Source organism: Drosophila biarmipes, chromosome 2L (assembly GCF_025231255.1).
Source record: "Drosophila biarmipes strain raj3 chromosome 2L, RU_DBia_V1.1, whole genome shotgun sequence".
Classification (NCBI taxonomy): domain Eukaryota; kingdom Metazoa; phylum Arthropoda; class Insecta; order Diptera; family Drosophilidae; genus Drosophila; species Drosophila biarmipes.
The window spans coordinates 3,424,427-3,451,721 of NC_066612.1; the positions used below are offsets into that span (position 1 = coordinate 3,424,427).

At 45.9% G+C, this 27,295-nt stretch overlaps 11 protein-coding genes across 19 annotated transcripts; 6 read left to right on the plus strand and 5 right to left on the minus strand.

Annotated features, from left to right (window-relative positions):
- Window positions 1-70: 70 nt before the first annotated feature.
- LOC108029176 (protein quick-to-court) lies at window positions 71-11,946 on the minus strand. 9 transcript variants are annotated; one of them, XM_017101330.3, is made up of 8 exons: window positions 11,758-11,942; window positions 9,013-9,530; window positions 4,227-4,603; window positions 2,796-3,717; window positions 2,331-2,429; window positions 1,504-1,596; window positions 517-719; window positions 71-463 (listed from the first exon to the last, which is right to left on the minus strand). In XM_017101330.3, the coding sequence occupies exons 2-8, from the start codon at window positions 9,526-9,528 to the stop codon at window positions 373-375; spliced, it is 2,301 nt and encodes a 766-aa protein (XP_016956819.1). In that variant the 5' UTR covers window positions 9,529-9,530; window positions 11,758-11,942; the 3' UTR covers window positions 71-372. The 9 variants fall into 9 exon arrangements, with proteins under 9 accessions (XP_016956819.1, XP_016956820.1, XP_016956821.1 ...); XM_017101331.3 differs by having other exon boundaries at window positions 71-719; window positions 11,758-11,946; XM_017101332.3 differs by lacking the exon at window positions 1,504-1,596 and having other exon boundaries at window positions 11,758-11,941.
- Window positions 11,947-13,003: 1,057 nt separating this feature from the next.
- LOC108029142 (26S proteasome non-ATPase regulatory subunit 14) lies at window positions 13,004-14,449 on the plus strand. The gene is made up of 3 exons (XM_017101267.2): window positions 13,004-13,171; window positions 13,237-14,010; window positions 14,178-14,449. Exons 2-3 carry the CDS (start codon window positions 13,246-13,248, stop codon window positions 14,337-14,339), a joined length of 927 nt encoding a protein of 308 aa, XP_016956756.1. The 5' UTR covers window positions 13,004-13,171; window positions 13,237-13,245; the 3' UTR covers window positions 14,340-14,449.
- Window positions 14,450-14,588: 139 nt separating this feature from the next.
- On the plus strand, window positions 14,589-16,770 carry LOC108029141 (uncharacterized). Its single transcript, XM_017101265.3, has one exon. It carries the CDS (start codon window positions 14,717-14,719, stop codon window positions 15,557-15,559), a length of 843 nt encoding a protein of 280 aa, XP_016956754.2. The 5' UTR covers window positions 14,589-14,716; the 3' UTR covers window positions 15,560-16,770.
- On the plus strand, window positions 15,641-16,600 carry LOC122818811 (uncharacterized). The gene has a single exon (XM_044094055.1). It carries the CDS (start codon window positions 15,641-15,643, stop codon window positions 16,598-16,600), a length of 960 nt encoding a protein of 319 aa, XP_043949990.1.
- An 81-nt stretch (window positions 16,771-16,851) lies between the features above and the next one.
- On the minus strand, window positions 16,852-17,711 carry LOC108029143 (histone H3.3A). The gene is made up of 2 exons (XM_017101268.3): window positions 17,300-17,711; window positions 16,852-17,202 (listed from the first exon to the last, which is right to left on the minus strand). The coding sequence occupies exons 1-2, from the start codon at window positions 17,579-17,581 to the stop codon at window positions 17,074-17,076; spliced, it is 411 nt and encodes a 136-aa protein (XP_016956757.1). The 5' UTR covers window positions 17,582-17,711; the 3' UTR covers window positions 16,852-17,073.
- Window positions 17,712-18,169: 458 nt separating this feature from the next.
- LOC108029092 (gametocyte-specific factor 1) lies at window positions 18,170-18,710 on the plus strand. Its single transcript, XM_017101182.3, has one exon. It carries the CDS (start codon window positions 18,264-18,266, stop codon window positions 18,543-18,545), a length of 282 nt encoding a protein of 93 aa, XP_016956671.1. The 5' UTR covers window positions 18,170-18,263; the 3' UTR covers window positions 18,546-18,710.
- On the minus strand, window positions 18,639-20,402 carry LOC108029086 (UDP-galactose transporter senju). The gene is made up of 3 exons (XM_017101175.3): window positions 20,063-20,402; window positions 19,878-19,995; window positions 18,639-19,815 (listed from the first exon to the last, which is right to left on the minus strand). Exons 1-3 carry the CDS (start codon window positions 20,145-20,147, stop codon window positions 18,855-18,857), a joined length of 1,164 nt encoding a protein of 387 aa, XP_016956664.1. The 5' UTR covers window positions 20,148-20,402; the 3' UTR covers window positions 18,639-18,854.
- A 2-nt stretch (window positions 20,403-20,404) lies between these two features.
- On the plus strand, window positions 20,405-22,500 carry LOC108029087 (eukaryotic translation initiation factor 3 subunit H). Its single transcript, XM_017101176.3, has 3 exons — window positions 20,405-20,571; window positions 20,928-21,605; window positions 22,115-22,500. The coding sequence occupies exons 1-3, from the start codon at window positions 20,491-20,493 to the stop codon at window positions 22,370-22,372; spliced, it is 1,017 nt and encodes a 338-aa protein (XP_016956665.1). The 5' UTR covers window positions 20,405-20,490; the 3' UTR covers window positions 22,373-22,500.
- A 134-nt stretch (window positions 22,501-22,634) lies between these two features.
- Window positions 22,635-25,420, plus strand: LOC108029085 (ankyrin repeat and KH domain-containing protein mask). The gene is made up of 3 exons (XM_017101172.2): window positions 22,635-23,013; window positions 23,720-24,943; window positions 25,013-25,420. The coding sequence occupies exons 1-3, from the start codon at window positions 22,794-22,796 to the stop codon at window positions 25,366-25,368; spliced, it is 1,800 nt and encodes a 599-aa protein (XP_016956661.1). The 5' UTR covers window positions 22,635-22,793; the 3' UTR covers window positions 25,369-25,420.
- On the minus strand, window positions 25,369-26,673 carry LOC108029089 (ankyrin repeat domain-containing protein 39). Its single transcript, XM_017101177.3, has 3 exons — window positions 26,525-26,673; window positions 26,261-26,467; window positions 25,369-26,195 (listed from the first exon to the last, which is right to left on the minus strand). The coding sequence occupies exons 1-3, from the start codon at window positions 26,625-26,627 to the stop codon at window positions 25,960-25,962; spliced, it is 546 nt and encodes a 181-aa protein (XP_016956666.1). The 5' UTR covers window positions 26,628-26,673; the 3' UTR covers window positions 25,369-25,959.
- LOC108029090 (uncharacterized) lies at window positions 26,557-27,159 on the minus strand. The gene has a single exon (XM_017101178.3). The coding sequence runs from the start codon at window positions 27,150-27,152 to the stop codon at window positions 26,748-26,750; it is 405 nt and encodes a 134-aa protein (XP_016956667.1). The 5' UTR covers window positions 27,153-27,159; the 3' UTR covers window positions 26,557-26,747.
- Between the last annotated feature and the right edge of the window lie 136 nt (window positions 27,160-27,295).

Sequence of the window (27,295 nt, forward strand, 5' to 3'; positions counted from 1 at the left end):
ATGTTTTCCTTAATTTTGCCAAAAATTGCTTCAATAAAAAACTACCCTCCCAAAAACGCAAAAGACACAATTTGTTTTCCTTTTTATTTATTTGCCATTAAAACTCCACAGAAACGACCCAAACTTGCTGGTGTTGTTCTCACTTGATTAGCTAGATCTACAAAAACTACGTAGACTTTGTAAAATTGTATTTCTCTTATGGTTTTCGTATTATTATAAAGGACGTACCATTATGCCTTAAGCCTTAGACCGAAAGAATACGTAAATCGAAGTTAACTTATAGGAAAATTTATACATTTCGTTGCCAAAGAAAGAGAACAGGGCGCCTCCGTAATTTAACAAAATTATTCCGGGACAAAAATAAAATTGCAATTAAAACCGCCGGCTAGACCAGTAGTGAGAACAATGGACTTTGGCGCGAACCAAAATCTGAGACATCGTTCTGCTGACTTTCGCTTTCAATCTAGGTGTTAATAATAAGTATACGCAGTGGCTAACGCTGATCGGGGACCTCACTTTGGCGTTCGGGTGGCGGCGCTGATCTTCTGCTTCTCGGCGTCCGTGAACTCGAGGATGCTCTCGATGGCCTGCAGGTGGCCCTGGGAGTTCTCCTTGTCCGTCAGGAAGTAGAAGATAGCGCTCTTCAGGAACTGCAGCGTCACCTCGGGATCCACATGGGTGCGATTCTTCTGGGCCTCGAGCAGGCGACGGTATATGGTCTAAATGGCGGTTGTTAATTTGCGTACATTTTTACATTTTAATCGGGTTAGTACGGTGGGAAAGGAGAAAAAGTGCAAGAAGAAGTGGAGAAGATTAGTCAAATACTCGAAGACGCACTATCGAAAGTGTGGTTAGTCGTCGAAATCAAATGTATTTACACAAGGTTCGCTTTAATCGTTGGTATAGTGCTATGCCATATGAACATTTAGGTTATAATGTTATGTATGCAACACCGAATATTGTCGGGAACGGTTATGGTTACGGTTTTTCTTGGGCTTTAATCGGAAGTTAACTTGAGATGAACCACATGCTAAATGGATCTTAGATAGGGATTAGCTTTAGTGTGTGTCTGGGGCCCCCGAACCGGGAGCTCATCTAGCCGGAAGTGTGTCATGTGTGATGTTGATGTCGAACATACCTCTAGTTGTTACCTCTACCAAACAGTATTGTTGCGAAACAACAAGTACTTACAAAACAGAATAAATACGATATGTTGAAATGGAAATTATTAGATCGAAGTTGTAGCTTCGTTAAGGAACCCAATAACCTTACCCTGAATGCGGATGAAATGCTGGTTAGTCTCGAGGGTGAGGTGAGGTGTGGGATTTCTGGATGGTAGGACTAAGACCCAATGTTCGATACAGCCAATGTGCATGATCAAATCATAAAATGCAACTAAGGATACGTTTTTCGTTTCTTTTTTAGTAATTTTGCCGTAAAAACTCAAGAGTTAGTTAGTTGGGTAGATATTTTTTGGGAAGTTTTGTTAGGGATGTTACAAACCTTACGCGCGCCAAGTACCCACAAAGAAATCGCCTCTTTTGCAGTAAGGAGAGCATGATTACTGCCGCACTCTCTCATTCTGCACTCTGATGCCTACAAAAATAGTTGGTTTTTGGTTGTTTTACGACAGAAATATTTAAAATTTAGAAAGAGTTGTTTTGCTTTTCTTGGTAACGTAAAGTGAACTAAAAAAACTAAAAAGTATACAATTTAACCGAAAGTAAATACAGAGAACGAGATCTAAAGTTAAAGACCAGCATGCAATTGGAACGTTTCGGAATTGAAATATGAACGAAAGTGAGTCAACTGTACTTGGTTACTTGCATGCACTTGCTTGCGCGCCACACTCCGCACTACGTGACTGTACTGATTGGCTACTCGAACTCGCAACGGAATGGAAATGAAACAAATTAAACGCATTGAAAGTAAACGATGTTGCATTTAATGTTTAAGTTTAAATGTGTTGTATCTTGCTAGAAAATAATTATATGCAAAATGATCTTAACAGCTAGAAACGGAATAAAACAGAAAATGTCGCTTGTGTCGATCACTGTCATCAACTGATTGGCGGGCATTTCAATTAGGTGCCGCTTTTCCAGCCAGGCAAAGTCAGCCCAATTGAAGTGCCACGCCCACAAGCACAATGGTTGAATAAATGTAGGCGAAGCGAATGCGTGTTCTTCTTGTTCTTGTTCTTGTTCTTGTCGCGTTGTGTTCTTGTTGTTCTTGTGAAGGTGTCGAGATGCTGAGATGCCTCACGATGCAACAAAATGCAACACACAAAACAAAACCGAAAATAGGATGAGGAATATATTGAAGAATCTTACGCGTATGTTCTCCAGTTCGTCCTGGGTGCTCTGCAGCTGGTGGAGCAGCTCATTGATGGACACCTTGCTCTCCGGCTGACGCTGGGCCAAGTCCAGGGCCTAAAAAAAAGGGTTATTGAATTTTTTTTAAAAAAGGATGAATGTATAATAATACAAATAAAAAATAAAGAGACACCATCAAATATTCTGAATTTGTAATTTCTACTTTTTCTTACTTATTTAAGAAAATAATGTTCTTGAAATCATAACGAAAGTGCACTCAATATTTGTTTTTTGAGAGGAGGCGATTTCAGAATGGATATGAAAATAGGATCTATTTTGTTTTTGGAGTTAAAAATGTTCTTTTCCTTATACGAGAAAAGGCATTCTTGAAAGCAAGACGAAAGTGCTCTCGAATTCAGCATTATAAGATAAAGCGGGTTTGAATTAGAGATGAAAGTAGTCTTGATATACAAAAGTCCCCACCTGATCCGCTCTAGAAATGCGCTCCGCCTCCTGACCCTGCTGGTACATGTGCAGGTACATCTTGTTCTGCTTCTCCTCGTGCTCGACCAGCTTCCGCTGCAGGTCCTCCAGCTGCTTCTCCAGCTCCCGGATGCGCTGCTTGGCCTGCTCGTAGTCCGGCACCATGTCCGAGTAGCGGGTGTTGCATTCGGCGAGCTTCTGCAGCAGTGCCTCCACCTTGTCGTTGTGCGACCTCTTCAGATCGCTGGTGGCGCTGTCCTGACTCCGGATGAGCTCCTCGATGCGGTGCTCGTACATGCGGATCAGCTCCTGACGCTGCAGCTCGTAGTTCTCCAGATTGCTGGCCACATCCCCGCCACCGCAAGCCAGTCCCTCCTGCTCGCCATCCGGGGTGGCGGTGCCACATGCCTCGCTCTGCGTCTGCGAGTCCTTCGAGTGCACCGATGACATGGTCAGATCCTCGAAGTGGCCGGAGTCCGCGTACGAGCTCTGCATCTCCGCCGACATCTGCATGGCCTGCAACTGCTGATGCTGCAGGGAGGGATTCGGCTGCCGGCTGAGGTGCCTGGGACTGCCCTTCGAGTCGCCCTCGTCCACCATGTCCACGATGGGCGACACATCCTGCGAGGTCTTCAGCTCCGCCTCGCGCACCGTGACCGCATCCGAGGAGGCGGATCGCTCCTCCGGCGAACTGAGCGATGCCTTGAACAGGCGCAGCTCCACCACCTCGCGCGTTAGACGCAGTAGCTCCGTGTCCTTCTGCTCCAGATCCTGCCGGGCGATGCAGAGCAGCTCCTTGAGCCGCCGGATCTGGCGCTGCGCCCGCTGCGTGGGCGTGAGATAGTCGGGACCCACCTGGCCCGCGTAGTTGGAGCAGTGCACCACGTACTTCATCTTGCGACCACTGAAGGTGGTGCCGTTTCTGGAAATGGGAAATAATTTATTAAATTAACTAAATACTTAAATCTTAGTTTCTAATCTTAATATTAATAAATAAAGTTAACAAAATTACCAAACGTTTATTTACTGACTTATAGTTTTTAAGTTTCTCTTGAAATGAGAGCATGAATTGAAATAATTGTAATAAAACCCTATAAAGTAGGTTTCTCATTGTAATTTTAAGAATTAACTAGGTTTAAAAGGTTATATTATCTAGGTACGAAATTATAAAGTTCCTTGCTTTTGTGTGCTTTAATATATCACCTAAGCAAAGATACAAACTGAATTCATTTTTTACTTAGAAAAATATTTAGCTACCAGGGTAAACCTTCTATTTCTAGATTAATTTAGGAAATTTGCACATTATTGTCCCATGTATATTTTAATAAAAGCCCCTTTTTATAGAGTAACGAATGGACCACCCACTGCTTGAAAATGAAGGAAACTCGGAAGTTAATTGAATCCCTGGCTCTCAGTTGGGGAGTACATTACCTGGCCACATAGGGATGCTCGCAGGACATGGTGGAGCGGCCCGAGGTGGTGGTGGCGAACGAGTACATCGAGTCTAGATCATCGTCCAGATAGGTACTGGGTGAATCCGGGGTGACTGGCGGCGTTCTGGGCGAAATCTTGGACTCGTGGAGGGTGGACAGTTTCCCCTTCGCAGCCTTGACGCAGTTGCCCTGGCGGATGCAGCTGTGCGGTGCTGGCGGCGTCTCCTCCGTGGCTGCCACTCCTAGTCCTCCTGCTCCGGTTGCCGGCGCTTGGGGCGTCTGAGGCGTTTGGGTCGGCCTGGTCCTGGGCGAGGACTCCTTGGTGCAGGAGGTGCCACTGCTGCTGATGTCACTGCCGCCGTTCAACTTGAGAGACTGCAAGATGGGAGATGGAAGACGAAAGGCCGGAGACTGGGATTAGTAACAGTCTCTATCGTCGTTGTGGTGGCTGCCCCTCGATCACTTAATCATTTCTTTTTTACACTCTTGTTTCACTCTTTAGCTATTTTCTAATTTTGTTGCGTGGTCGCTGCTCAGTCGTGCATGGTTTATTCGTGAGATATTTGCAAAAAAGGGGGAAAAAAGATACACAAGACGAAGCCGCGTGAAATGCAGGGTAAACCAATTCGCATTTGCAACGCCCCTAAAAGCAATTTGTTGCCGTACATTTAACAAAACATTTTCGGTTTGTATTCGCATTCGCCAGGGTTACTTTCATTGCGGCGATCTCTCGCTAAGATCCCCTCCCTTGGGCAGCATTTTTGTGGTCAATTAGCTGGCCATTAGTCTGGGCTCCAAGGGGGCATTTAGTATCAGCGTCTAGCGTTTAGCAAAAGCAGGCTAGCCGACTGACTTAAATCGCGGCTGCGTCGATTAAACCATTAGATTCCGCAAATTATGCATAAATTTCTCTAATTTTCTGGGGGAAAATTAACAAAGAATTTCTAAAACTAGAGCATCATCTTTTTCAACTCTTTCTACGAAAGCTAATAGGCTTATCTTACTAATTGATACATCTAGCAGGAAGATGTTGTACTCAGCTGTTTGGGAAGAGAGGTAGTCCTGATTGGTCAAATCGTCATGGTTATAACGCCAACACCTGGTATAAAGTCTCAGAATTCTTAAAAATACACTTGCCATGACGCCACTAGAACACATTGTAGACCTATAAACTAGAAATAACTGAAAAAGGGTTTAGCATCTGAGAGGAAATGCAAATAAATCCTGATTGAAGTACACTGTTAGAAAATGTAGTAAATCCATTAAAGAAGTTATTGAAATAAGCATTTATATTCAGTTTATGGGCTTTAAATTATGAGCTGAATATGAACCTAATTTTATTAAATTAAAAGATTATTGAATTATTGATTTTCTTCCTTGGATTGAATGTTTTTTAATTAATATATTTTATAATTATGCAGATATTCACAGTACAAATCTATCATCCATTAAATCTGTATTAACCTGCTAGTTAAACTAACCCTTACAGCAGAAAGGCAGCCCCAGCCAAAGTTCATTGACTGGCACTGCTTTGAGTCTTCGGTTGTCCCCGATGTGAAGTGATTTAGGAACCACTGGCCCACTTGTGACCCCTTTTCTGCCACACTGACCAACCCGGCGACCAAGTCATCAGTTGGTTGGCTGAAAACGATCCGCGGCGAGTGATTTGTTTGAATGGCAACCCAAGTGGGACATGGTGTGTACACAAATCTGTTTAACTGCCTTTGCATTCCCCCATTCTCTGTGCACAGAGTAAGTATTGTATACCCGTTTATTTCATAATCAGTAATGAGTTTCTTGCTCTATTTAATTGCCCAGGTTCTGGGGAACATTTCTGGAATGGCGGGCCCAAAGAAACTGTTTACGCACGGCTAAACAATGGCTAAAACCCGACTTGCAAAGGTAGTAATAAACAAGGCACAGGGGCAAGGGGCTAGGAGCGAGGGCTTGTAAACAGGGCCAACACACTTGCCACGTAATAGCCAACCGCCGCAGAGGAAAGCGCTTGCATTACGCACTTGAGCCCGTCTCAGGGCCGTCGAAGAGTCACGTTCCGAGCATCTAACTTGGCTTGTACGGCGCTCAGGTGCCATCAATTAAGCTGCTGACTGAGAAAAATCAATGACTTTGATTCCGAGCGGAAGAGATGGGCAGCAGACACAATGCAGGTGAAAACGGCAGACCGAAACTCACGTAATGGCCGACTCAGCCCACTTGGCCAAGAGCCAAGTCGCACTGCTCTGGTCACGTGTTGGCAATCACTTTTCGCCGTTGTGGGAATGTTTGTTTTGCCGAGTTGCTGGCCCAAAATGACAAAGGACACCAGATATTTTGCATACTTTTCAGGGTCGATGGGGAGGGAGGGCAACAGAATGGATGGATGGTAATGGATTATAGATTTTTATATAATATAGTGACTGTTAAAAACAATAGGGCAATAAACTAAGCCAAGGCCCAGCAAAATAATAATGTAGTCACTTTGGAAGAATTTTTAATTTAAACAAATAGTTATTTTTCGGAATTTAAAGCTCGCTTTAGATAATAGAAAATGGGTTCACACTTTATTCGTTTAAATACTTTCTATATCGACCACTTTTATGTACCTTAAATATCTTTGTGTATCAAAATCTTGTTGTCTTTATATAAACTCGTCTGTACTTCGTCATAAGAGTGTCCATAAATCATCCCTAAATGCTGTAATTTCACGACAAGAAATGAGTCTCAAACGCCGAAATACTTTTATAAAATAAGAGAAACAAAATCAAACTGACTTTTTAAATGATTTAAAGCTGTTTTGTTTTTGAAAAATGAATATATTTCACATACTTTAAAGGCTTTCTTCCCACATTTCTTCTATTCGATGTACATAAATTACGTACTCACACGTGCCACTTCCTTTCTACCCCCAAAAACCACAAATTTTCACTGAGCATTTCCGACATAATTAGAACGTAGGGCGTTGAAAATCAATACCAATTATGAATAAATAATGCCAAAGGGCCAACGAACTTCGCCTTTATTGAAGGCTTAAAAGCCCAAGTAAGTGGTGGGTCCAAGGCGCGTAATTACCATCTATGAGCCATGGCCCCCAGTTGCGGTCTTCAATTAAACTCGCTCGCACCGTACTTAGTCTAGGTACTTGTATTGTACCTGTCTTAAAAAGCGAACGAAAAGCAAAATGCACGCTTCAATTGCTTGGGCCAGAAGGTTTGGGTTTTAAACAATATCAGAGAGCCGAGCCGCGAGTCTGCTGAACGCGCTGAGTAGAAGAAATCGACTGACAGGCAAATCACTTGGCCAAGAAGCGAAGAGAGTGCGAGAGACGGAGAAGACACCGAAAAGGTGGTTAAAGGCAGGGGCGGAGAGCAGACAGGGGCAGGGGGCTGCCAAAGCTGCGCACTTGCATTTCCTGTTCTCTCAACCCCCGCGAGGCGCAGAAAACCCAAACAAACCCAAAATCAGCTGTTTCCCAGGTACAATTTGGCAAGCGGAACAAGCGGAAGTGGGAACGAAACAGCTGGTAAGAAATAGGGGGAATGGGGGGGGGGGGGGGGGGTTAGGGGGCGTGGGTTCAGAAGGTGGAGCGTGTGTAAGCCGTGTTTGTCTTGCCTCTCACCTTTCTTCTTTCTTTTCTCCCTCTCCCTCTCTTTCGCCGAGTATTATGCAAACTCAGCTCGGGCTTATTTTTTGTTCCCTTTGTACGGTACACCCCGTATGGTACATCTGGTTTAATGATCGCCGTCGGTGGGAAGTGTACGAACCGTAAGCTGCGTGTCATCACGACATGGACAAGGCAAAAGTGCAAGTGACAAAATGGCATTACCCAGCTAAATCAATTACAACTTTCCAGGAAACTGAAGTCCATATTGGCCATGCAATACTTTTTTAGGAGTGAAAAAAAGGCGAAGGCGAAGAAAAAATATAAAGATATTATGAAATGTAATAAAATTCCTTTACAATTTTTAGGAATACATATTACCAAGATACCAATTCATCATACACTCCAAAAATTTAAAAAGATTATGAAATTTAATAATTTTTCATTAAAATTTAATACATGCGGAAAATTGTAAAACTAAAATTTTAAATTCCTTACAGATACCAAGATACCAATTCATCAAACACTTAAAAATAAATATTGTAATTTGCATTAAAATTTAAATGATAATATATCGGGAAAATTATTAAACTAAAGTTTTAAATTCCTTACATGACAAAAGACGTAAGTCCAGGTCTATAGGCTGTAAACAATCATTTTGTTAAATTCATATGTTATAAAAATACAAGAACCAATAGTACCTAGGCAAAAGAACCATAGATTAGATTTCCGGAAGAGACACTCCTTTTGATAATAAATAGTTTAGAAATGAATAAACTACAAACCTTGGGGTCTTTGATAACAGTGAAATTAGGTAGTGTCTTTCTTACTATCATAGTGCTAAGAGATATAACTAGTTATTTAGGATCATCAAAACTAGCTATAATAGAGATATAAACACTTCTATAATGGACTACCTTCCCTCAAACTTAATCCTATGAGGTAAGCACACATTTGACTCCTAAAGACCGCTCCTGAATTCCGGGAGAACGCCTCCAGCGCTCCCCAGATAGTTTCGTAATACGCCTCGTACTTTAAACTACGAGTGCGTGCCCCCTCGCAACCTTTCGCCCTCTTGGCGAGGGCGGTTGCCTACGACTCGACTACGAGTTACATGGGTCAGCAGCGGCAAGTGAAAATCAATACGCGATACTATACACCCGCACCCACACCTCCCACAACTTACCAGATTTCGCGGTTTTCCGTTGGCCATGTTGCAGTGCGTCACTTTCGGGGCATCCAACTGCCTGTCCTCGGCCAGGGACAGGCTCTGGGTGGCGTTGCACAGTGCATGGCCCGGGGACTCGGACTGCGGTGCCGCCTCCGTGGAAGCCCTCACTTCCGGTTCCTGCTCCGTCTTGTGGCCTAAATTGCTCCAGCTGCGATTACGCCTCAAGTGGACCGGGTGCGAGCGCGACTTGAGGCTGGATGGGATCGCCGAGAGCTTGGCGCGCGAACTGAATCCGCCTCCGCCGGCTGGGCAGTGCTCAGGCCGTAGACCCAGCTCCGGAGGCGGGTTCCCGCGCAGGCGCAGGGAGGCGGAACGCCGGAAGTGGGCCACCGAAGGATGTGGAATGCGAGTGGGCGTCGTGGACGCCGTGTGGGTGTCCGTGTCCTCCGCGGGCTCAGTGTCCTTTTCCCTCTGCCGCCCTTGCTCCTCCACCGCCGGCAGTGACGTCTCCAGCTGCAGCGACGTCATCATCTCTGCACAGAGAAAAATAAAAGGGTGAGACTATTGCACATTATTTATAATTTATTTTATCCTAAATAAATGTAAATTTCTTAGATACACTCCGAAAATTATTCGCCCTGAATTTTATAAATGTAAGGTTTATGACAATTTTTTTTCATTTTAGAAAAAAATTCTTTTTGTAAATTTTTCTTGGTGATGCTTTTTGTATACAAAATAATCTTTTATTCATACATATTTTATTTATATTTCTCTGCAAATATTTAATTAAAATATACACATGAATACACTTTTTATCAATCTACTTCCTCCAAAATGTTGTTAAAAATGAAAATACTTCCTTAAGTTGCTACACAGGTAAAAATTCACTCATTCATTCAATAATTCCTTAATTACTAATTTACGTTTTCTTCAGTGTGCTCGGTAGGAAAGTGAAATGCTAAATTATGCCCAAGAAAATGAGCTGAATGCAAATTGAGCTGAAATCAATTTCTAATCACTGGTTGCACTTTCAAAATGTGAGCAATTTTATAATTGAATGCCTCAGATAAACGACTTCATTATCTTAAACGCCCGCGGGGTAATTAAAACTTTCTTCAGCCCGCAATTAGTAATTATGATTGTGCACTCCTTCCCGCTCGCCAATAGCTGCACTGATTTGCTGGGCAAATCCAAAATGAAAAGTGAAATTAAAGCAGTTTCCCAGACATGCAACGCGCAGTTTTTTATCTTTTTCTCCTCTTTTTCCCTGCGATAATTACGAAATTTGTTTTTGAGATCTTTTTCGTTTGCGGTTTTGGCCGCGGTGTCGTTGGATCTGGCTGTTCTTGTTACCAAAGCCAACGCGATCTTAAAGGTCTTCGGGTTAGGTGAGCTGGAGCACCGGCGACCATTTATTTGACACTTTGAGGGGCTAAGGGCAATTTCTGTTTAAAATATTACGCCGATATCAGCAATTAAATATGATATCAGCAGCGGCATCTTTGATAAGGTGTCGATGGGAATTAACTTGTTAAGTTTAATTTGTTATCTATTATAAATATTATTTATATATATTTATTATTATAATAAATTCAGAATATTAAAAAGTGCAGAATATTTATATTCTAACTTTGTATTATATATGAAAAATATTTAGATTATTTTCTAAAATGTAGAGGCAAATTAAGCTTAGGAGCAAAACATATATGAATTATTTAAATACAAGAAAATTATAGTTAAAGTTTTGTACTCCGCTTTGATTTTCTTTTAGAGATACTAAAACACCTATTGTGTTTCCAAGTTAAATCCCATTTTATACCTTTAGTTTCTGTTAACTTTCTTGGCTCTTTGCCAAGAGCCCCCGAAAACATTTCCCCTATGCCAGAATAACAAATGACTGAAACCAAAATAATTGTTTCACTCGTCTGACCCCTATTATCTTCCCTGCTCTGCCTCGGATTCCCCGCCGCTTTTGGTGGCAATTAGAGCAACTATCACTGTAAAGTATTTCCGCTCATTTCTTTTAAACTCAAACAGCTCCAACGAAGTGCTCAGCTTTGGGCGGTTTGGTTTTGGGCTGACTTTGGGCCATAAAAGGTCAATTTCACAGCTGAACAAACGTGTTTTTCTCTCCCTGTTGCTGCCACTTTAAAAGCGTCTTTACATTTTTGCCACGTTTTTTGTAACCAGATTGAGTGCATTCGCGGCATTTTCTTCGAACGGGATTGATTTAAGCGCTGACAAGGTCAATGATAGCGCTTAAGATACTCAGATACCAGATACATATGTGAAAATATTTGGTCAATGGCTAAATGAGCACGCTCTTTTGTTTTCGGCCCCAGTAAATACCAAGCAGCTGTTTAAGTAATTAAATGTGACGGTTTTGTAAGGTACACGGAGCACAATACTTAGGGAGTTCACGAGCCTATCGAAAGAATATGTGTAATTATGAGAACTCAATGAAATAAATGTTAATTTTAAGCACAAATTTAAATGTTCATTTTTTTATATAACACAATATTCGAATATTTATTTTCCCAGCGAACAGTTTTCATTTTTTACTTGTATTTTTTAGGGTGTACCCATAGAACACTCCCCCTGTAAAAAGCTCTCGAACCATTCCCCTCTCCCACTTATCAACAAAAACAATTTTGTGGCTGGTTTTCGTGATAAGAGGGCACAAATCGACACAAATATGTCGGTCTCGGCTGAAATTCGCCACCTCTTCAGCTGGAAATACTAACAATTCTGTTTAAATACCTGAGTTAGCTACGCTTGCGGCGAGTGCACTATTTACGGGCAATTAGTATGCAAATAATTGCAGAGTCTTAGACCTATTGCAGAACTCCGAGCGGCGAAGTGCTAAGCCAAGCGCGAAAAGTATAAAAATATTTAGCTTAACAACAATTGTGGTGCGCGTGCTGGAGGCGAGCGACAAAATGCAACTGAAGCTGAAACGCTGAAAAGCTGAAAAGCCGAGCGGCGAATGGAAAAGTCTGCCGGCAGATGGAAAAACTATTGTTCAATTAACAAAGCGGGTCGGAAAATGGAGTAGCCGAAGTCCGAGTGTGGCAATCGTCTGCATTTTTTGGTCTTTCTAGCCGGTGTGTCGTCGTTCCACCTTTTGATGGCATTTTAAACGAATTTCGGGGCGCCTGGGAAGCTGTGAGTCTGAGTCTGCGGCGCCAAGAGCGAGGTGAAAGGCAAAAAGAGCGACCGCATCCAAAGGCAAAAGGTTTCTTGTGCAATTAATTGGCACTATAAAAAGGCGGCTATATGCATTGTACTTGCCCAAATCGTTTCGCCTTGCCGGCGAAGACCCCATTTCCATGGCATTTGACGGGCGGATGGTGCATTATAAATTTTGCGGTGTTCGGTCTTGCGGAAAGCCCAAGTCTTCCTCGACTCACCCAACTGGCAGCCGCAGTCGGTAGTTTTTTTTGCAACAAAACAATAAGCCAGTGGAATGCACTTTTGCTGGCATTTCTGCATCCTTTGAATTAGTTTACCAACAGCACAGATTTCATAGGACTTGAATTTCGCGCCATCTATTGATATCGATATTTTAATGTATCGATAGAGTTGACAACAAGCTATTTGTAAACCATAAATCCAATTAGGAACATACAAATTAATAGCTATATAAGAAATAAACTATAACTTTATTATTACATTATTATATTATTGCTTTTAAAAACCAAATTTAACTTATTTGTGCAAGTTATAAAACAAATAGCTTAATATGTAGATTTCACAGCTACTAACCACAAGGCATTCTAAGCTAGAATAAGGTATTTAGCAGAATAATAGGGGACTCAAATTCCAAATCATGGTTTGTATTAAATTTATAACAAAATAACTGAAAAAGAGCATTGAATTCAAAAGTTAAGAAACATTGAAAGATTAAAAAAGCTAGATTTGGCGGGAAACCAGTCGGCACTTACGTTTCCCTACGTTCCATTACGTTTGCTTACGTTTGCGATAGCCCTGGCGACAGCCCTGGCGACAACCCTAGTCCATTACTTGCAATTCTGCAAATCAAAAAAAAGAAAAGAAATCAACCAGACGGCTTTGTGTTTTTTGTGCTGCTTTCGGATTTCGGCGAGGAACTGAAATTACACGTGAAACCGTAGGAAATAGGTGATAGTCGAACACAGAGTGAAGAACCCCAGAGGTGAGCAGTTATTCGGCGCTTTTCTGTTGCTTCTAATTCCAACACACCAATCTTGCCCTGGGTAGCCGCTTAGAATGGATCGTCTGCTACGTCTTGGAGGCGCCATGCCACAGGCCGCCCCGCCCACAGATGCGCCCGTCGTGGACACCGCCGAGCAGGTGTACATCTCGTCCTTGGCCCTGCTGAAGATGCTGAAGCACGGCCGGGCCGGCGTGCCCATGGAGGTGATGGGCCTGATGCTGGGCGAGTTCGTGGACGACTACACGGTGCAGGTCATCGACGTGTTCGCCATGCCCCAGACGGGCACGGGAGTCTCCGTGGAGGCCGTGGACCCCGTCTTCCAGGCCAAGATGTTGGACATGCTGAAGCAGACGGGGCGGCCCGAGATGGTCGTCGGCTGGTACCACTCGCATCCTGGTTTCGGCTGCTGGCTGTCCGGTGTGGACATCAATACGCAGCAGTCCTTCGAGGCCCTGTCGGAGCGAGCCGTTGCCGTCGTTGTGGACCCCATTCAGTCCGTCAAGGGCAAGGTGGTCATCGATGCCTTCCGCCTGATCAACCCCAACATGCTGGTGCTGGGCCAGGAGCCGCGGCAGACCACCTCCAACCTGGGTCACCTGCAGAAGCCCTCCGTGCAGGCCCTGATCCACGGCTTGAATCGCCACTACTACTCGATCAGCATCAACTACCGCAAGAACGAGCTGGAGCAGAAGATGCTCCTCAATCTGCACAAAAAGTCGTGGAAGGACGGCCTCACGTTGTCCGACTACAACGAGCACTGTTCCATCAACGAGGACACCGTGGCCGAGATGCTCGACCTGGCCAAGAACTACAACAAGGTGGGTGTCAGACAGGCGGATGATGATTCATGATGATGATATGATTTTGTATCAAAACGGGCATATTCGGCCTGTCCAGAGCATAACGACATCAATCTCTAATATTCCCTGAAGAAATATTGGTATTTTGTATCCTATTCAAAGAACTTACCCTTCTTTCCTTGCAGTCTCTGGAGGACGAGGAGAAAATGACGCCCGAGCAGCTGGCGATCAAGAACGTGGGCAAACAGGACCCCAAGCGGCATTTGGAGGAGAAGGTGGACAAGGTTATGCAGAACAACATTGTGCAGTGCCTGGGCGCCATGCTGGACACCATAGTCTTTAAGTAAAGTTTTGCATTTGCTGTCCTCAAACAACTTCCCCTCGTCCCACAAAACCCCTAAGCTAATCGAATTAAAAGATAAAAACAGCTTTTGTTTAGAGCAACGTTTTACACAAAGGAATGTTGTATTGTAGTGGATTGTAAATCGAATTCGTTTTGAAAACTCTTTTTTGAACCATGAAAGCGTGCCCGAGTCGTGACTCGACAAAATCCTATGATGAAGAATGTTGGGTCAATGAAATGGTCACACTGCCAATTCCTAAAAAACAAACCAAAAAAAATAATTTAATTTAATTCTTTAATGTAAGCTGACCGGCGTTTTTAGTGCGAATTTCATTAAACAACCACAGCTGTCTTGAGGGTCTTATCAGTTGCGTGAGAAAGATGACAGGAAGAAGAGCCTTTGCTTTTATCTGCCTCCTGTTAATGGGCACTGTATCAGCCTCTATAAACCCAAATCTCGAGATCTTCAACCGCATGCTCAGTGACATGGATGAGAGAGCCCAGCCTTGCCAGAACTTCTACAATTCCTCCCAAAAGAATCTTGAATGGGCCGAATCTCCGACGGTGAATGCCCAGTTTGAAGACCTATTCGAGGGACTGAAGAACCAATCCTTCAAGGAGCACAGCTTGGAGGAGAAAGTGCGACGCTTCTACCAAATATGTCAGGCATCGTCAAAGGCCCCAGGTCCTATAAAGTACTTTAAGCTGGTGCCGCCGGGCGAGAACCTGCCCTGGCCTCATCTTACACCCAAGGGAAGTGTGTGGCCCCGGGAAAAGTTCAAGTGGATGGAGACATTGGCACGACTTCGGCGGTATGGCCTAAATGACGTCATGTTTGGAATGAATGTAAGACTAGATCCGGACAGGGGCCAGCCCATAGTGGTTATTGTAAGAAAGTACAATTTCCAATTCCGTTTCCTCGAATCCCTACTCCGCCTTGGCCTGCCCCAAGAAATGGTTAAGGAAATAGCGCCACTGGATCATGCCCTTCGGGATATGTATACATCGGATAAGCAGTGGGAACACGAGGGAAGAAACTCCCCAAGACGGCGGATCAGTCTAGGGGAACTGGAGCTGCATGGAGTGTTCCTAAGCGAATATCTCGAGATCGTCTTTGGGCGCACCTTTTCGCAGGACTTTGAAGTGCAGATGGAGAATAAGTTCTACATGATGAGGCTCCAGGAACTAATGCCCGCCGTCGATAGCCAGGTGGTGGCCCATTAACTCTCGGCACGCTTCCTCTTCTATTCGATGTTTACTCTAGCAAAGTCAAAGCATGGTGACACTGACTCCTGTGTGAACGTCATGCGCTTCTGCCTGGAGTTCGCCAGCAATTTGCTGTACGAGGAGCGGATTTTGGGACGCAGAAAGTTCCGGAGCCACATGAACCAGGCGGGAAAGGTGTTTAAAGCCATGCGCAACCAGCTGCTCGTCAGGCTGGAGAGAAACTCCCTGAACCTGACGCTGCCCGAGATAAACTCCATGCGGAATCGCTTGAAGAGCTTGTCCCTGAGCGTAGGGAACCTGCCAGGGAAGGGCGGACACCGGCGATTTGTGGCTGACTACTACAAGGATCTGGAGTTTGAAGGCGACGAGGATCTCGAGACTGCCCAACTCAAGATTTTGGAGTTTCGAACGAGCATTGAGTTAAGCCTGCTGGACCACCCTGTAGCCCAAGACAGGCGATACGTGATCCACTCCTATCCCATATCAAATAATTTTTTTGAATCTGCCATTGAGGAAGATGGCAACACTCTCTACCTGTCCTACGACATTCTAGCGGATTCTTCCTTCGATCCAGACGCCCATGACATATTCAAGATGATTCCCCTGAGCTTGCTCTTTGGAAGGAGCATGTTGGGAGGTTTAAATATGCAAGAAAAATGCGAGCGGCAAGACGTCAATCTACTCAACCTGTTCGATGATAACCAGATTATTACCGGCAAACACATATGTGCTAACTTGTGGGATAAGAAATGGGAGCAGAACTTGCGCGAAGAGTACCTCCTGGTCCTCAATTTGGCCCACGAAGCCTACTTCGCAGAGGGCTCCAAGTTCAGTCAGAGGCAACCCAACTTCACCACAATGTCCCTCAGGGAGTTGTTCTTCTTCAGGTTTGGCCAGAGCACCTTCGGCAAGCATTTGTACTCCCGAAGCGATTTCGTTAAGGGCGGTCCACCCATCAACTCTGTGACCATGCTGCCCGCTTTTGTTCAGACCTTTAACTGCCCGGATAAGGGAGAGTTACTCACCCAGAAAAATTAAACGTGGAGATAAGCAAAAGTTGATACATACATTTCGTCTCTACCTCATGCAAAAGTGATACTGCAGGATATATTGATAAAATCAATGTACTAATATATAAAACTCGACTTCCTTTTAATAAAAGGATATACTGTGAGGATATTTCAATGCAGACTGTTGCAATGACCATAAATCAATACATTTCCTTTGACAAAACCTCAACCGAGTTTCCCTTGATAACAAATGAAAGGCCTTTTCTTGATAGAGAACGCTTACAAAACAGAAATGATTCGATTTATTAGAACATTGTTTATTTGTTACTTATCGGTAGGTATAGATAGAGCTTAGAACTAAGCGGCGGCTGCTGCTGCTGCTGAGGGAATCCGCCTCCCCACCTCCGATTCCATTTCGATTCCCCCTCCTCCGAGCGACAGCTGTGGGTTGGTGTTTTTGCCGCCACTGCTTTCCCAATCCAAGATGGCGGACCTGGGCACTTAGGCGCGCTCGCCTCGGATGCGTCTGGCCAGCTGGATGTCCTTGGGCATGATGGTGACGCGCTTGGCGTGGATGGCGCACAGATTGGTGTCCTCGAAGAGGCCGACCAGGTACGCCTCGCTGGCCTCCTGCGAATTGCGCATTAGAAACGAGACCGATTATTACATGACCATGTGAAATGCGGACGGGGAGGAGCACCCCCCCTTCGGCGAACCAACACATTACCTGCAGGGCTCCGATGGCCGCCGACTGGAAGCGCAGATCGGTCTTGAAGTCCTGGGCGATCTCACGCACCAGGCGCTGGAAGGGCAGCTTGCGGATGAGCAGCTCGGTGGACTTCTGGTAGCGACGGATCTCGCGCAGGGCCACGGTTCCAGGGCGATAGCGATGGGGCTTCTTGACGCCTCCGGTGGAGGGCGCCGACTTGCGGGCCGCCTTGGTGGCCAGCTGCTTGCGAGGCGCCTTGCCTCCGGTCGACTTACGGGCAGTTTGCTTGGTACGGGCCATAGTTCACTCGCTTACACGTTCTCCAAGTAGTTGGGCTGGTTTACAATAGAATTGACAGTTGACCGAACTGTACGAAATTTTCACGTCGAATGATGGGTGAAAGGGAGGGACGGGCAAGCGCGGGGCTTGCTGGTGTGACCGTACTCTGGAAATGCGTGAGGGGTGTTCTTTGGGTCAACTGTTTGCCAGCTGGGAGAGAGTTCAAGAACAGCCCAGAAAGTATCGAATAAATCAAAACGTTTCAAAGATTTTCAGCGCACGAAGTGACAAGTGATCTTAATCAAAGAGTTATTATTGTACAGCAGTGGGTACAATAAATGTTGTCAAGTCTTTCTGCTTTTCATTTGCTTTCACTTCTTGAATCTTAAGTTATGCAATACCTTTTTGTTATTCGGTAGATTGCAAAAAAATAACAGGAATCGGCTCAAAATATTTACAAAAAACAGTGATTAATAGTCACTTTTTTGTCTTAATTACTTTTTAAGTTTATTTTTGTTATAGTAGCTATCGGTTTTGTTTAGGTATAATAACATTCGATTGTCCCAAATTACCGATAATACAATCAAAAACGCGGGCCTCGCCCACCTCTAGACGAAAGTTCAAAACATAGCGGGACTTTCCATACTGACAAAAAATATCTTGTTAAAGCTCGAATTTCGACAGAAAACACCTTGATCCTACGATGTCCGACTACGAGTTTGGAATTTGCCCGTACAACGCTGACCACCGCATCATGCTGTTCCGGATGCCCAAGCACATCGTCAAGTGCGAGAAGAACTACCGCGGCCCGCCGCTGAAGATCTGCAAGTACAACGCCACCCACCGCGTTCTCGACATGGAGGAGCACCTCAAGGAGTGTGCCTACTACCGACGCTACGTCAACAACCAGAACGTGCAGATAGCCCTCACCACCCGCATTCCGCCCATGCAGGAAGATGGTCATGATGTCAGCACTCCACTCTAGATTAGGAATATCCAGACACCCAGTTCGTATGCCATGCATATGACCCCACGAGAAGCTTCTTGAAGAAGCCCCTTACACCATGTGTAAACCATATTTTCGTTTGATTGCAATCATGTTACGATTAAAATACATTTACGTTGAGAATCTTAAATTAGAAAAGCAAAAGTTTTGGTATTTACAAGCCTGATGCTATCGCATTGCACAAAGCCTGGGGTCAAATACTTTCGTCTGGCGTTTAAAACATTTGCAGGCACTTTTCCACAACTACATATGTACAGACTAAGAATAGGTCTACGACTAGCTACAGCATTACACCATATCGAGGTCCGATTCGGCCGCCTCCTCGTCGAGCAGTTTTCGCTTGTCCGTGGACTTGGCGCTGGCATCGCTCAAATTGGCCAGCGGACGCACCTTGCCGAGATTAACCACCGGACTCTGGGTGTAGAGATAGATGGCGTAGGAGACCACCGCGATGGCCAGCGCGGTGTTCATGTAGATGGGTATGGAGAAGAGGAAATAGCACAGCACCGCCGTGAAGAGCAGCTCCAAGGCGCTGGCAAAGGTCTTCAGTATGGAGTTCATGTACTTCAGGAAGAAACTGGTGACAATGCCAATGGCGGCATTGTTCACAATGATGATCAGCACGCTGAAACGCATGATGCTGCCCAGATTCTGTGGGCTGAAGGCATCCAGCAGCTCGCCGCGCAGCAGGAGGATGGCAGCATTGCAGACAATAGAGTCCAGGTACATGAAGACATTCTGCACAAAGATATTAACGTCGGCGCCCTTGTCCTTGAGCAGATACTCGTTGTAAACGCCCGCCAGGCAAGAACAAATCGTCTGGGCCAGAATGAAGACGGCGCTCAGGCTGAAATCGAAGCCGGACATGTTCTTTCCATGAACCTCCGCCTTGTTAATGGCGGTTCGGTTGAGTGAATGCTGTTGCTGGATGGCTGCCGACTCGCTATCATCATTGGCGTCGCTGTAGAAACTGCCGAAATCGATCTGCTTCATCATACACCCCAGGGTGAGCAGTATCAGGGAGATCCATTGCCTCTGCGACAGGTACTTCTTGAAGATAATTTGGAACAGTATGCCGGTGACAACGACACGTAGCTGTAGTAGCAGATAGTAGGTGGTGGGGTCGAATGTGGCCAAGTTGACGAAGGCCAGGTTGTTGTACAGGCAGTACAGAAAGGCGGGCACCATGTACAGAGCCAGGACGTTGCGGTCCTTGTGGACATCTCGCACCAAGGAGCGTAGACTGTGGCTGCAGGGATGAGCAAAGGATTAGTGGTCAACAAAGGGATACACTTCAATATTTCTACTAACTCCCGGCAGTACAGGCAGGTGGAAACTATCAGCTTAAAGACCTCGGTGAGCAGCACCACCGTGACGGTGTTGTAACCATACGAGTTGTTGGATTCCTGGGAAGCTGTGACAAAGATGCCTGCAAAAGACCGAGATTAGGGTGCGGCTCTGACCTAGTTGGGGGCTCCAAGGCGGGCACTACATACCCTGCCCTATAAACAGGGACATGTACAGCAGAAAGATCACGAATGTGAGCTTGGTGGGGAACAATTCACGCCAATTAGTCGACATTTCAGCGGTCTTCGATTTGCCAGCGTTGCGTTGCGAATGAGAAACACAGAAGCAAGACCAACTTCGCCCACTTCAAACGGAGCTCTAGCCCCTTGGCAACGGCTATCAGTTCCGTTCCGCTTGTTCGTGACAAGAGACCCGCTTTTCGGTTTACCAGGAAATGGAATTTCTTTCAGTCGCTTTTATCAGATAAACAAAAGTGTATTTTGGGCCCTTTTTTATCGCTCGCCCGAACAGCTGACGCAGAGCAGTGTTGCCAGACCCAGTGTTGGGAAGCGCCGCACTCTACCGCAGCCCACTTCACGTCGCCAGGGCAGCCCCTTTTCGCTAAAAATTCGTCAACATGGCCAATCGCGCTAATCGTCATGCTGCCCGCACCGAGGAGTCGGACAACACCATAAACTATGTGCAGTGCGACGGACTGGTGAGTACTGCCCCTGGGCAAAGGAGCTGGCCGGGATGTGCCTGTAGAAGCCGGTACGGAGGCGGCCGAAGATGATGCCACGCGCTGGCTCAAAAATTTGCCTGCTTCGCTTGTGTGTGTGTGAGGGGCATGGGCGTGGACGAAGGGGGTTCGGCTTACCGGCTTGCTAAATTAGGGGGGATATTAAAAAATATATATATAAAATATGGTAACAGATAATAAAAATTCGAATTTTATTTTGAATGTACCAGAAACTTTCCCCAATGAAAAGTTTTCTCACGTCCCTGTACCATCGCATGACAAAGGCAGTTCAACCTTAATCACTTTGCATAAAGTAATAACATTTTCTCTTGCAGGCCGTCATGAAAATGGTGAAGCACTGCCACGAGGAGTCCAGCAACATGGACCTCGCCCAGGGTGCCCTGCTCGGTCTGGTGGTGGACAAGTGCCTGGAGATCACCAACTGCTTCCCGTTCCCCAAGAGCGGCGATGAGACCATGGACGAGGAGATGTACCAGCTGACCGTGATGCGTCGTCTGCGCCGCGTCAACGTCGATCATCTCCATGTGGGCTGGTACCAGAGCTCCGATGTGGGCAACAGCCTGTCGCTGGCCCTGCTGGAATCGCAGTACCACTACCAGACCAGCATTGAGGAGTCCGTCGTGGTGGTTTACGATACCCAGAAGTCCTCTCGCGGATTCCTCTGCCTGAAGGCCTACCGCCTGACTCCCCAGGCCATCCAGATGTACAAGGATGGCGACTTTACGCCCGAGGCATTCCGCACTCTGAAGGTGGGCTATGAGAGCCTCTTCGCCGAGATCCCCATCGTGATCAAGAACTCGCCCCTGACCAACATCATGATGAGCGAGCTGAACGAGCTGCTGCCCGAGGACAAGGGACACAACTTCCTGGATCTGGGCACTGCCTCCGTGCTGGAGAACCAAATGCGCAGCCTGATCGAGCGCGTGGACGAGCTGTACCAGGAGGCCGTGCGCTACAACAAGTACCAGCAGGTGGTCTTCAAGCAGGATACGGTAAGAAAACTTATTTCCATACTATTATTAAAGATCAAATGTTCGAATTTAGGGTTGACTGGAAGGGTTCTAAGAAAGATTCGTTATTTGAAAATAATTGTAGAAGAAATAGGACCAAAATAGTAAATCTTATAGATTCCATAGTATTTGTTTCAATACCTAACTGGCCACTTATAGACTGAACACATAAGGATTACTTTCGTACTTATTTTGTAAGGACCTAGGTAGAGTTTATATAGGAGATATCTGAGTTAAGGGAGCAATTAAAGTAATGGAGTCTTATGTGGTGTATTTGTCAAAAATAGATTGTATTCAATTGGGTTTAATATAAGCAAAGGTACACATTCAACAATGTTTATTATTTAAAATAGATTCTCTTTCTAAAGCTACGGTTGCCGGCATCATAGGCAACTCAGGTCTAATCTAAATATAAATTCATGTTATTAGGAAATGGTTTATTTTAGGCATCATCATATTAATATCCCTTATTTCTTTCTTCTGTTTTCCAGGAGAAGCACCGAGCTCTGGCCAAGTTGGCCGCCGAGAACGCCGTTCGCACCTCGAAGGGCGAGCCCACAGTGCCCGAGGAGGAGGTGATCAAGCAGTTCCGCCCCATGCCCGTGCCCGCCCGCCTGACGGCCACCATCACGTCCGGCCAGATCAACACCCACGCCCAGCACATCGCCCAATTCTGCTCCCAGTCGCTGGCCAAGCTCTTCATCACCGAATCGTTGCAGAAAGCCAAGGAAGCCAAGGAAATCAAGTAGACTAGCTAATGTTAAACGTTTTTTAATCTGAGGCAACAACATACAAACTTCACAACCATAGCATCTGCGCACACTGATGGCGAAAATAAACCGAAACAGCATTGAGTGTGTTTGGAAGCGAAAGACCAGCTGACTGTTCTCTTTATTGGTCTCTCCGTGGGCTGAAAGCAGTGTTTCTATATAAGGCGCCCCCAAAAAGAAAAACCACCCCCCATTGTAGCGGCAGCCTTGCATTTGCGCACACCGCTTGTTTGGGTTTAGTTCTCCGCCACATTTTCCGGGGGAGTGTTGCAGCCGCTGACGACATCAACGCACTTTTCACGCACGTCGGGCAGCTGCTTTTACCTTGGTTTGTTCTTTTTTGCTTCGCGATTTGCTAACCCGCTTCAATTAGTTAGCAACATACTAACCCAATGGCAAAATGCTGTCCTACGACCTCAACGAACGCCTGCTGACAGCGGTGCAGAGTGGGGACTTCGAGCAGGCGCTGGGATGCATCATGCAAGGTGCCCAGGCCTCGTATGTATCGCCCACATGCGGCCGCACAGCGGTGGGCACGGCGGCCATCCTGGGCGACGCCGAGCTGCTGGAGCTCTTGGTGCAGTCCTGCGAGGAGCCCGAGCTGGACGTCTTTCATCAGTGTGAGTTTCCCGCTGGCTCATTAGTGACACATCTGCGAAAATAAATTAAATGAGTTCCGCTTCCGGAGAACAGATTTTCCAAAATTAAGTGCAAATGTTATGATAATGAAATGTGTACACACATTTAGGTCATTAACTAGAATGTTATTTAAAGTTAAAAAATATGTTTTTTCATATATCAAAGAAAGCTTTTCATCAGGTGAACAACAGCTGGCTGGCAGAAAATCGATGAGAAAGAGACTCGTCTCCGGCGTACAAGTTTAAAAAAATGTATTAGTTTAACACATATATTTTCAAGTTTAGTGTAAATCACCAACCAATTTTTGTTTATTATTTTACCTAGCAAATATTTTATATTTTAAGACTTTTTATTTTATGCAACAAATTATTATAATTTTGTTTAGTGTAGTCATTGACCTAGATTGACCCGAACTCGCCTCTTTTCGGCTGTCCAACTTGATGCAAGCTCAGAGCAAAAGCCAGTTGAGCAAACCGAGAGCGGAAACCGGTTGTCGGTGTCTGTTCTCCAGCTGATAACACGGGGAACTTGACGATGAGAGTTTAGTTCCAACTGCAGTAGACCTTGTGAGTTCTATGTGGCATGAACGAAGATCGATAACTTTCCGGATAAAGTAACCAATTCAACAAAATCTAAGAAACAAATCATTTCTTTTCAAATTTAATACAAATTTATTTGAAATTCCAGCTCACACGGATAGCCTGGAGATCGAGCGGACCCCCGAAGGCATGGAGAAACTGGAGTGGGTGGATGAGTTCGAAAGTTGCTCCGAAAATGGAGGAGGAAGCGGCGGAGAAGAGAGCCAATTGTATCAGTATTACGCGAAAACCTTCGAGAATACCGGAGAGTTCATATCCCAGTGCTGTGTCTCCTGCCGGGAGCAGGATCCCCACCTTTACGATGCGGACCTGGCCACCCCCTTGCACTACGCCGCCTGCTGGGGGCACGAGGAGTGTGTGCGAATCCTGCTGGAACACAGTGCTCCCATCAACGTGGTCAACAGCGAGGGCTATGCGCCGCTTCATGTGGGAGCCGGTTTCGCCGGGGTCACCAAGCTACTGATCAAGCACGGAGCATTGGTGAACGCCAAGACCTTGAGTGACGGCAAGACAGCTCTTCATGTGGCCATCGAGAGCAAGTCCCCGGAATCCGCCCGCCTGTTGCTCCAAACGAATATCAATATCAATGACACGGACGATGAGGGCGAGACCCCATTGATGACGGCCATTGCCTGCAGTCTGGTGGATTTGGCTCAGGAACTGGTGGAACGAGGAGCGCGTATCAACCTCCAGGACAAGGAGAACCACACGGCTTTGCAGTATGCGGTGAGGGGTCGCCATGTCCAGATGGTCAAGCTGCTGCTGGAGCGCGGAGCCCGCCGATTGGCTTCCCAACATCTTCTGCACCTCGCCGTGGAGTACAACGATCTGGAGATTGTGCAACTCCTGCTGCAGTATGGGGAGAGTTTGTCGGTGCGGGACAGCGATAACTTCACTCCCATCATGCTGGCCATCCATCTGCAGCGCCCCGAAATGCTCGAGTACCTTCTAAGCGCAGCCGAGGAGCAACGAAAGCTGGGTCTCTACTCGGATGTCCAGGACGAGGGCCTGGTTTTATTCGCCGTGCAGCAGATCGATAGTTTTAAGGAGTTCAGCCGCATCCTGCGTGTATTGCTCGCTAAACTAGCAAGCGCTCGCAAGGATCTGTATGGCTCTTGTGCTCCAACCATTGTTTGCGGTTTGATCTACTGCCAAACTCCATTGTCGAGGGCCATTAACCTGCATCGCCTGGAACTAGCCGAGCTCCTAATCCACGAGGGCTGCAATCTGGCGCAGATTTGCCGGGAACATGTGGTCAATGAGCTGAGATCCAACTGCTCACCTAGCAGTCTGGCCTTTGCGAGATTACTATGTGAGTTAGGAATGAATTAAGATTTTAAATCTGTTTTATAATGAACATTTATTTCTACTTGATTTTCAGGCAACTCTGGCTTCCAGTTCCCGCACAAGCACCGAGCTCTGCCCAAGGATTGGCCACCAGCCCGCCAGGAATTCGAGCAGGAAATGTCTTTGTACGGCAGCCAACCACGCTCCCAGCAATCCCTCGCTCGCCTGGAGATTCGCGAGACTATGCTGAAAACCCTCCGAACGCGGCCAGAGTTGCAGCAAAAGTATCTTCCTACCCAGGAGCGGTCATCGCTGGGTAGGATCGTAGATGAGTTCGATATACCCGCCACACTGAAGCTCTACCTCAGCGACTTTGCCGAGCTTCCCCTCGTAAGGAGCAGAGAAGCGGCCCAGTTACCTGTTACCAGATGCACAGAGTCTTGGGATTGATTGCGCTTTAGGAATTTATTCAGATTATATATGTTTTATATTTATGGTTATATGGTACGTAGCATATAGTTTTTGTATATTGGCGTCGAGTGTGTAGGAGGGTTGTGTAAAATATGTTAGGACTTTAGATTATTTTCCCTAATTCTGCAACACCTTCGTCACACGACTCTGTGATATTAATTTTGTTTAGCATGTACTTCAAATTTTAATAGAATTTCCACACGAAGTTCGAACTTTTAAAAGCCCTTTCTGTGTGTACATCCTTCTTTATCCCTTGCCTAATTTACTTGCACATTTCATGTTTACTAGGCATGTTTTCTAGTCTATTTAGATGATGTATCCACTAGGTTATTTGACTAAGCCAACGTTAAGATTACTTTTCCATATACAATCGATCTCTCACACAATGAAAACTGAAAAGTATGTAGTTTTTAAAGTAGGATTTTACAACGATATCGGGTGCAATTTTATAGAAAACGTGTTAACAGACTTAATAAACAAAATAAAGTTTTAAAAGAAAACATTTTAGTGCTTAAACTATGAAGAATACATTTATGCCGAACGATAGGGGTACGACGAGCACAAGCCCTTTCAGGGCTTCAGCAGTAGCTTAAAGTCGTCATTGGCGTTCTCCGTGATGTACTCAAATGCAATTTTTTCCTTTTTATCCTGGACCAGCTTGAGTGTCGGTTCCTTCTGCAGCAGAAAGCGGCACACCTCGAGGTGGCCCCGCATTGCTGCCCGGTGCAAAGCAGTCTGCCCGCACTCGTCCTGCAGCAGAAGATTCGCCTTGTGCTCGGCCAGCAGCTTGACGATCTCCAAGTGGCCTGGCATTTTTAAAAACTTCCATTAGTAATTAATAAAGAGGAAATCTAGAAGGGTGTGGACTAACCCATCATGGCGGCGCGATGCAGGGAGGTGGCTCCTGCCTTGGTCACAGCATTCACATCTGCCTTGCCCTCTTCGAGGAGCAGCTTGCAGATGGGCTCATTGCCATTGCGGGCTGCATAGTGCAGAGCCGTATAGTCGCAGTCATCCCGAGCCATGGACTGGCCCTTCTTAATGAACTCCCTGACGCGCTCCACTTCGTTGTAGATAGCTTTAATAAAGGGAAAGCTGTAAGTTAATCCAAATGACTTTTGAAGCCAATCCTTACCAGCATTCCAGATGCCGCGATCGAAGTCCATGTCGCTAAGTGTCTGCTGGGCCGGCTGCGTCTGCTTGTGGCACTTGCAGTTGTCCGCGCTGTGGGGATCCATCTTAGCCTTCTGATAATTTCGAGAGTTTCGTTACAATTCCGAATTCCTTGCCTTTCCTTGTGCTTCGTTTCCAGTTGTCTGACGCTTGACGATGTGACAGTGTGATTCCGGTCGACTAAATTAGACCTCACGCTGCATGGTCCAACAGATCTCGGCCTCGCCGCAACTGCAGACAACCTTGTAGCTTAGCTGGGCCAGAGTGTTTAGCATAACCATGGGCGGCACTGCCACCATAATACCATTGACGCAGGCCTTCACTCCGCTCTCGAAGCGCTTGGACAGGGCTTGAACTTCCGCCTGGTTCAGGCCAAAGATGGTGCAAGTGTAATCGTGGAGGGATCCCTTGACGGTGATGTATGCAAAATTGCCCTCCGACTGCAGAATGGGCACCGGAATGGTCACCACATTGGCCGGAACGGCGGGGGCGTTCAGGGATACAGCCGAAGCCGCGGTCACCACCGCCGCAGGTAGCTCGCTGCTGATGAGATTCTGAGTTTCCTTCAGCCCGGCCACGCCCTCACTCATAGTTCGTTCGTCTTCTGGGACTCGGTCGGTCGCCTCCTTCGCTCAGAGTATATGTTTTGGAACAGTATTCCCTAGGTTACTATATAGTTTTTCACACTGAAACACGCACACGCCGCGCACACAATTCATACACACACAAAATT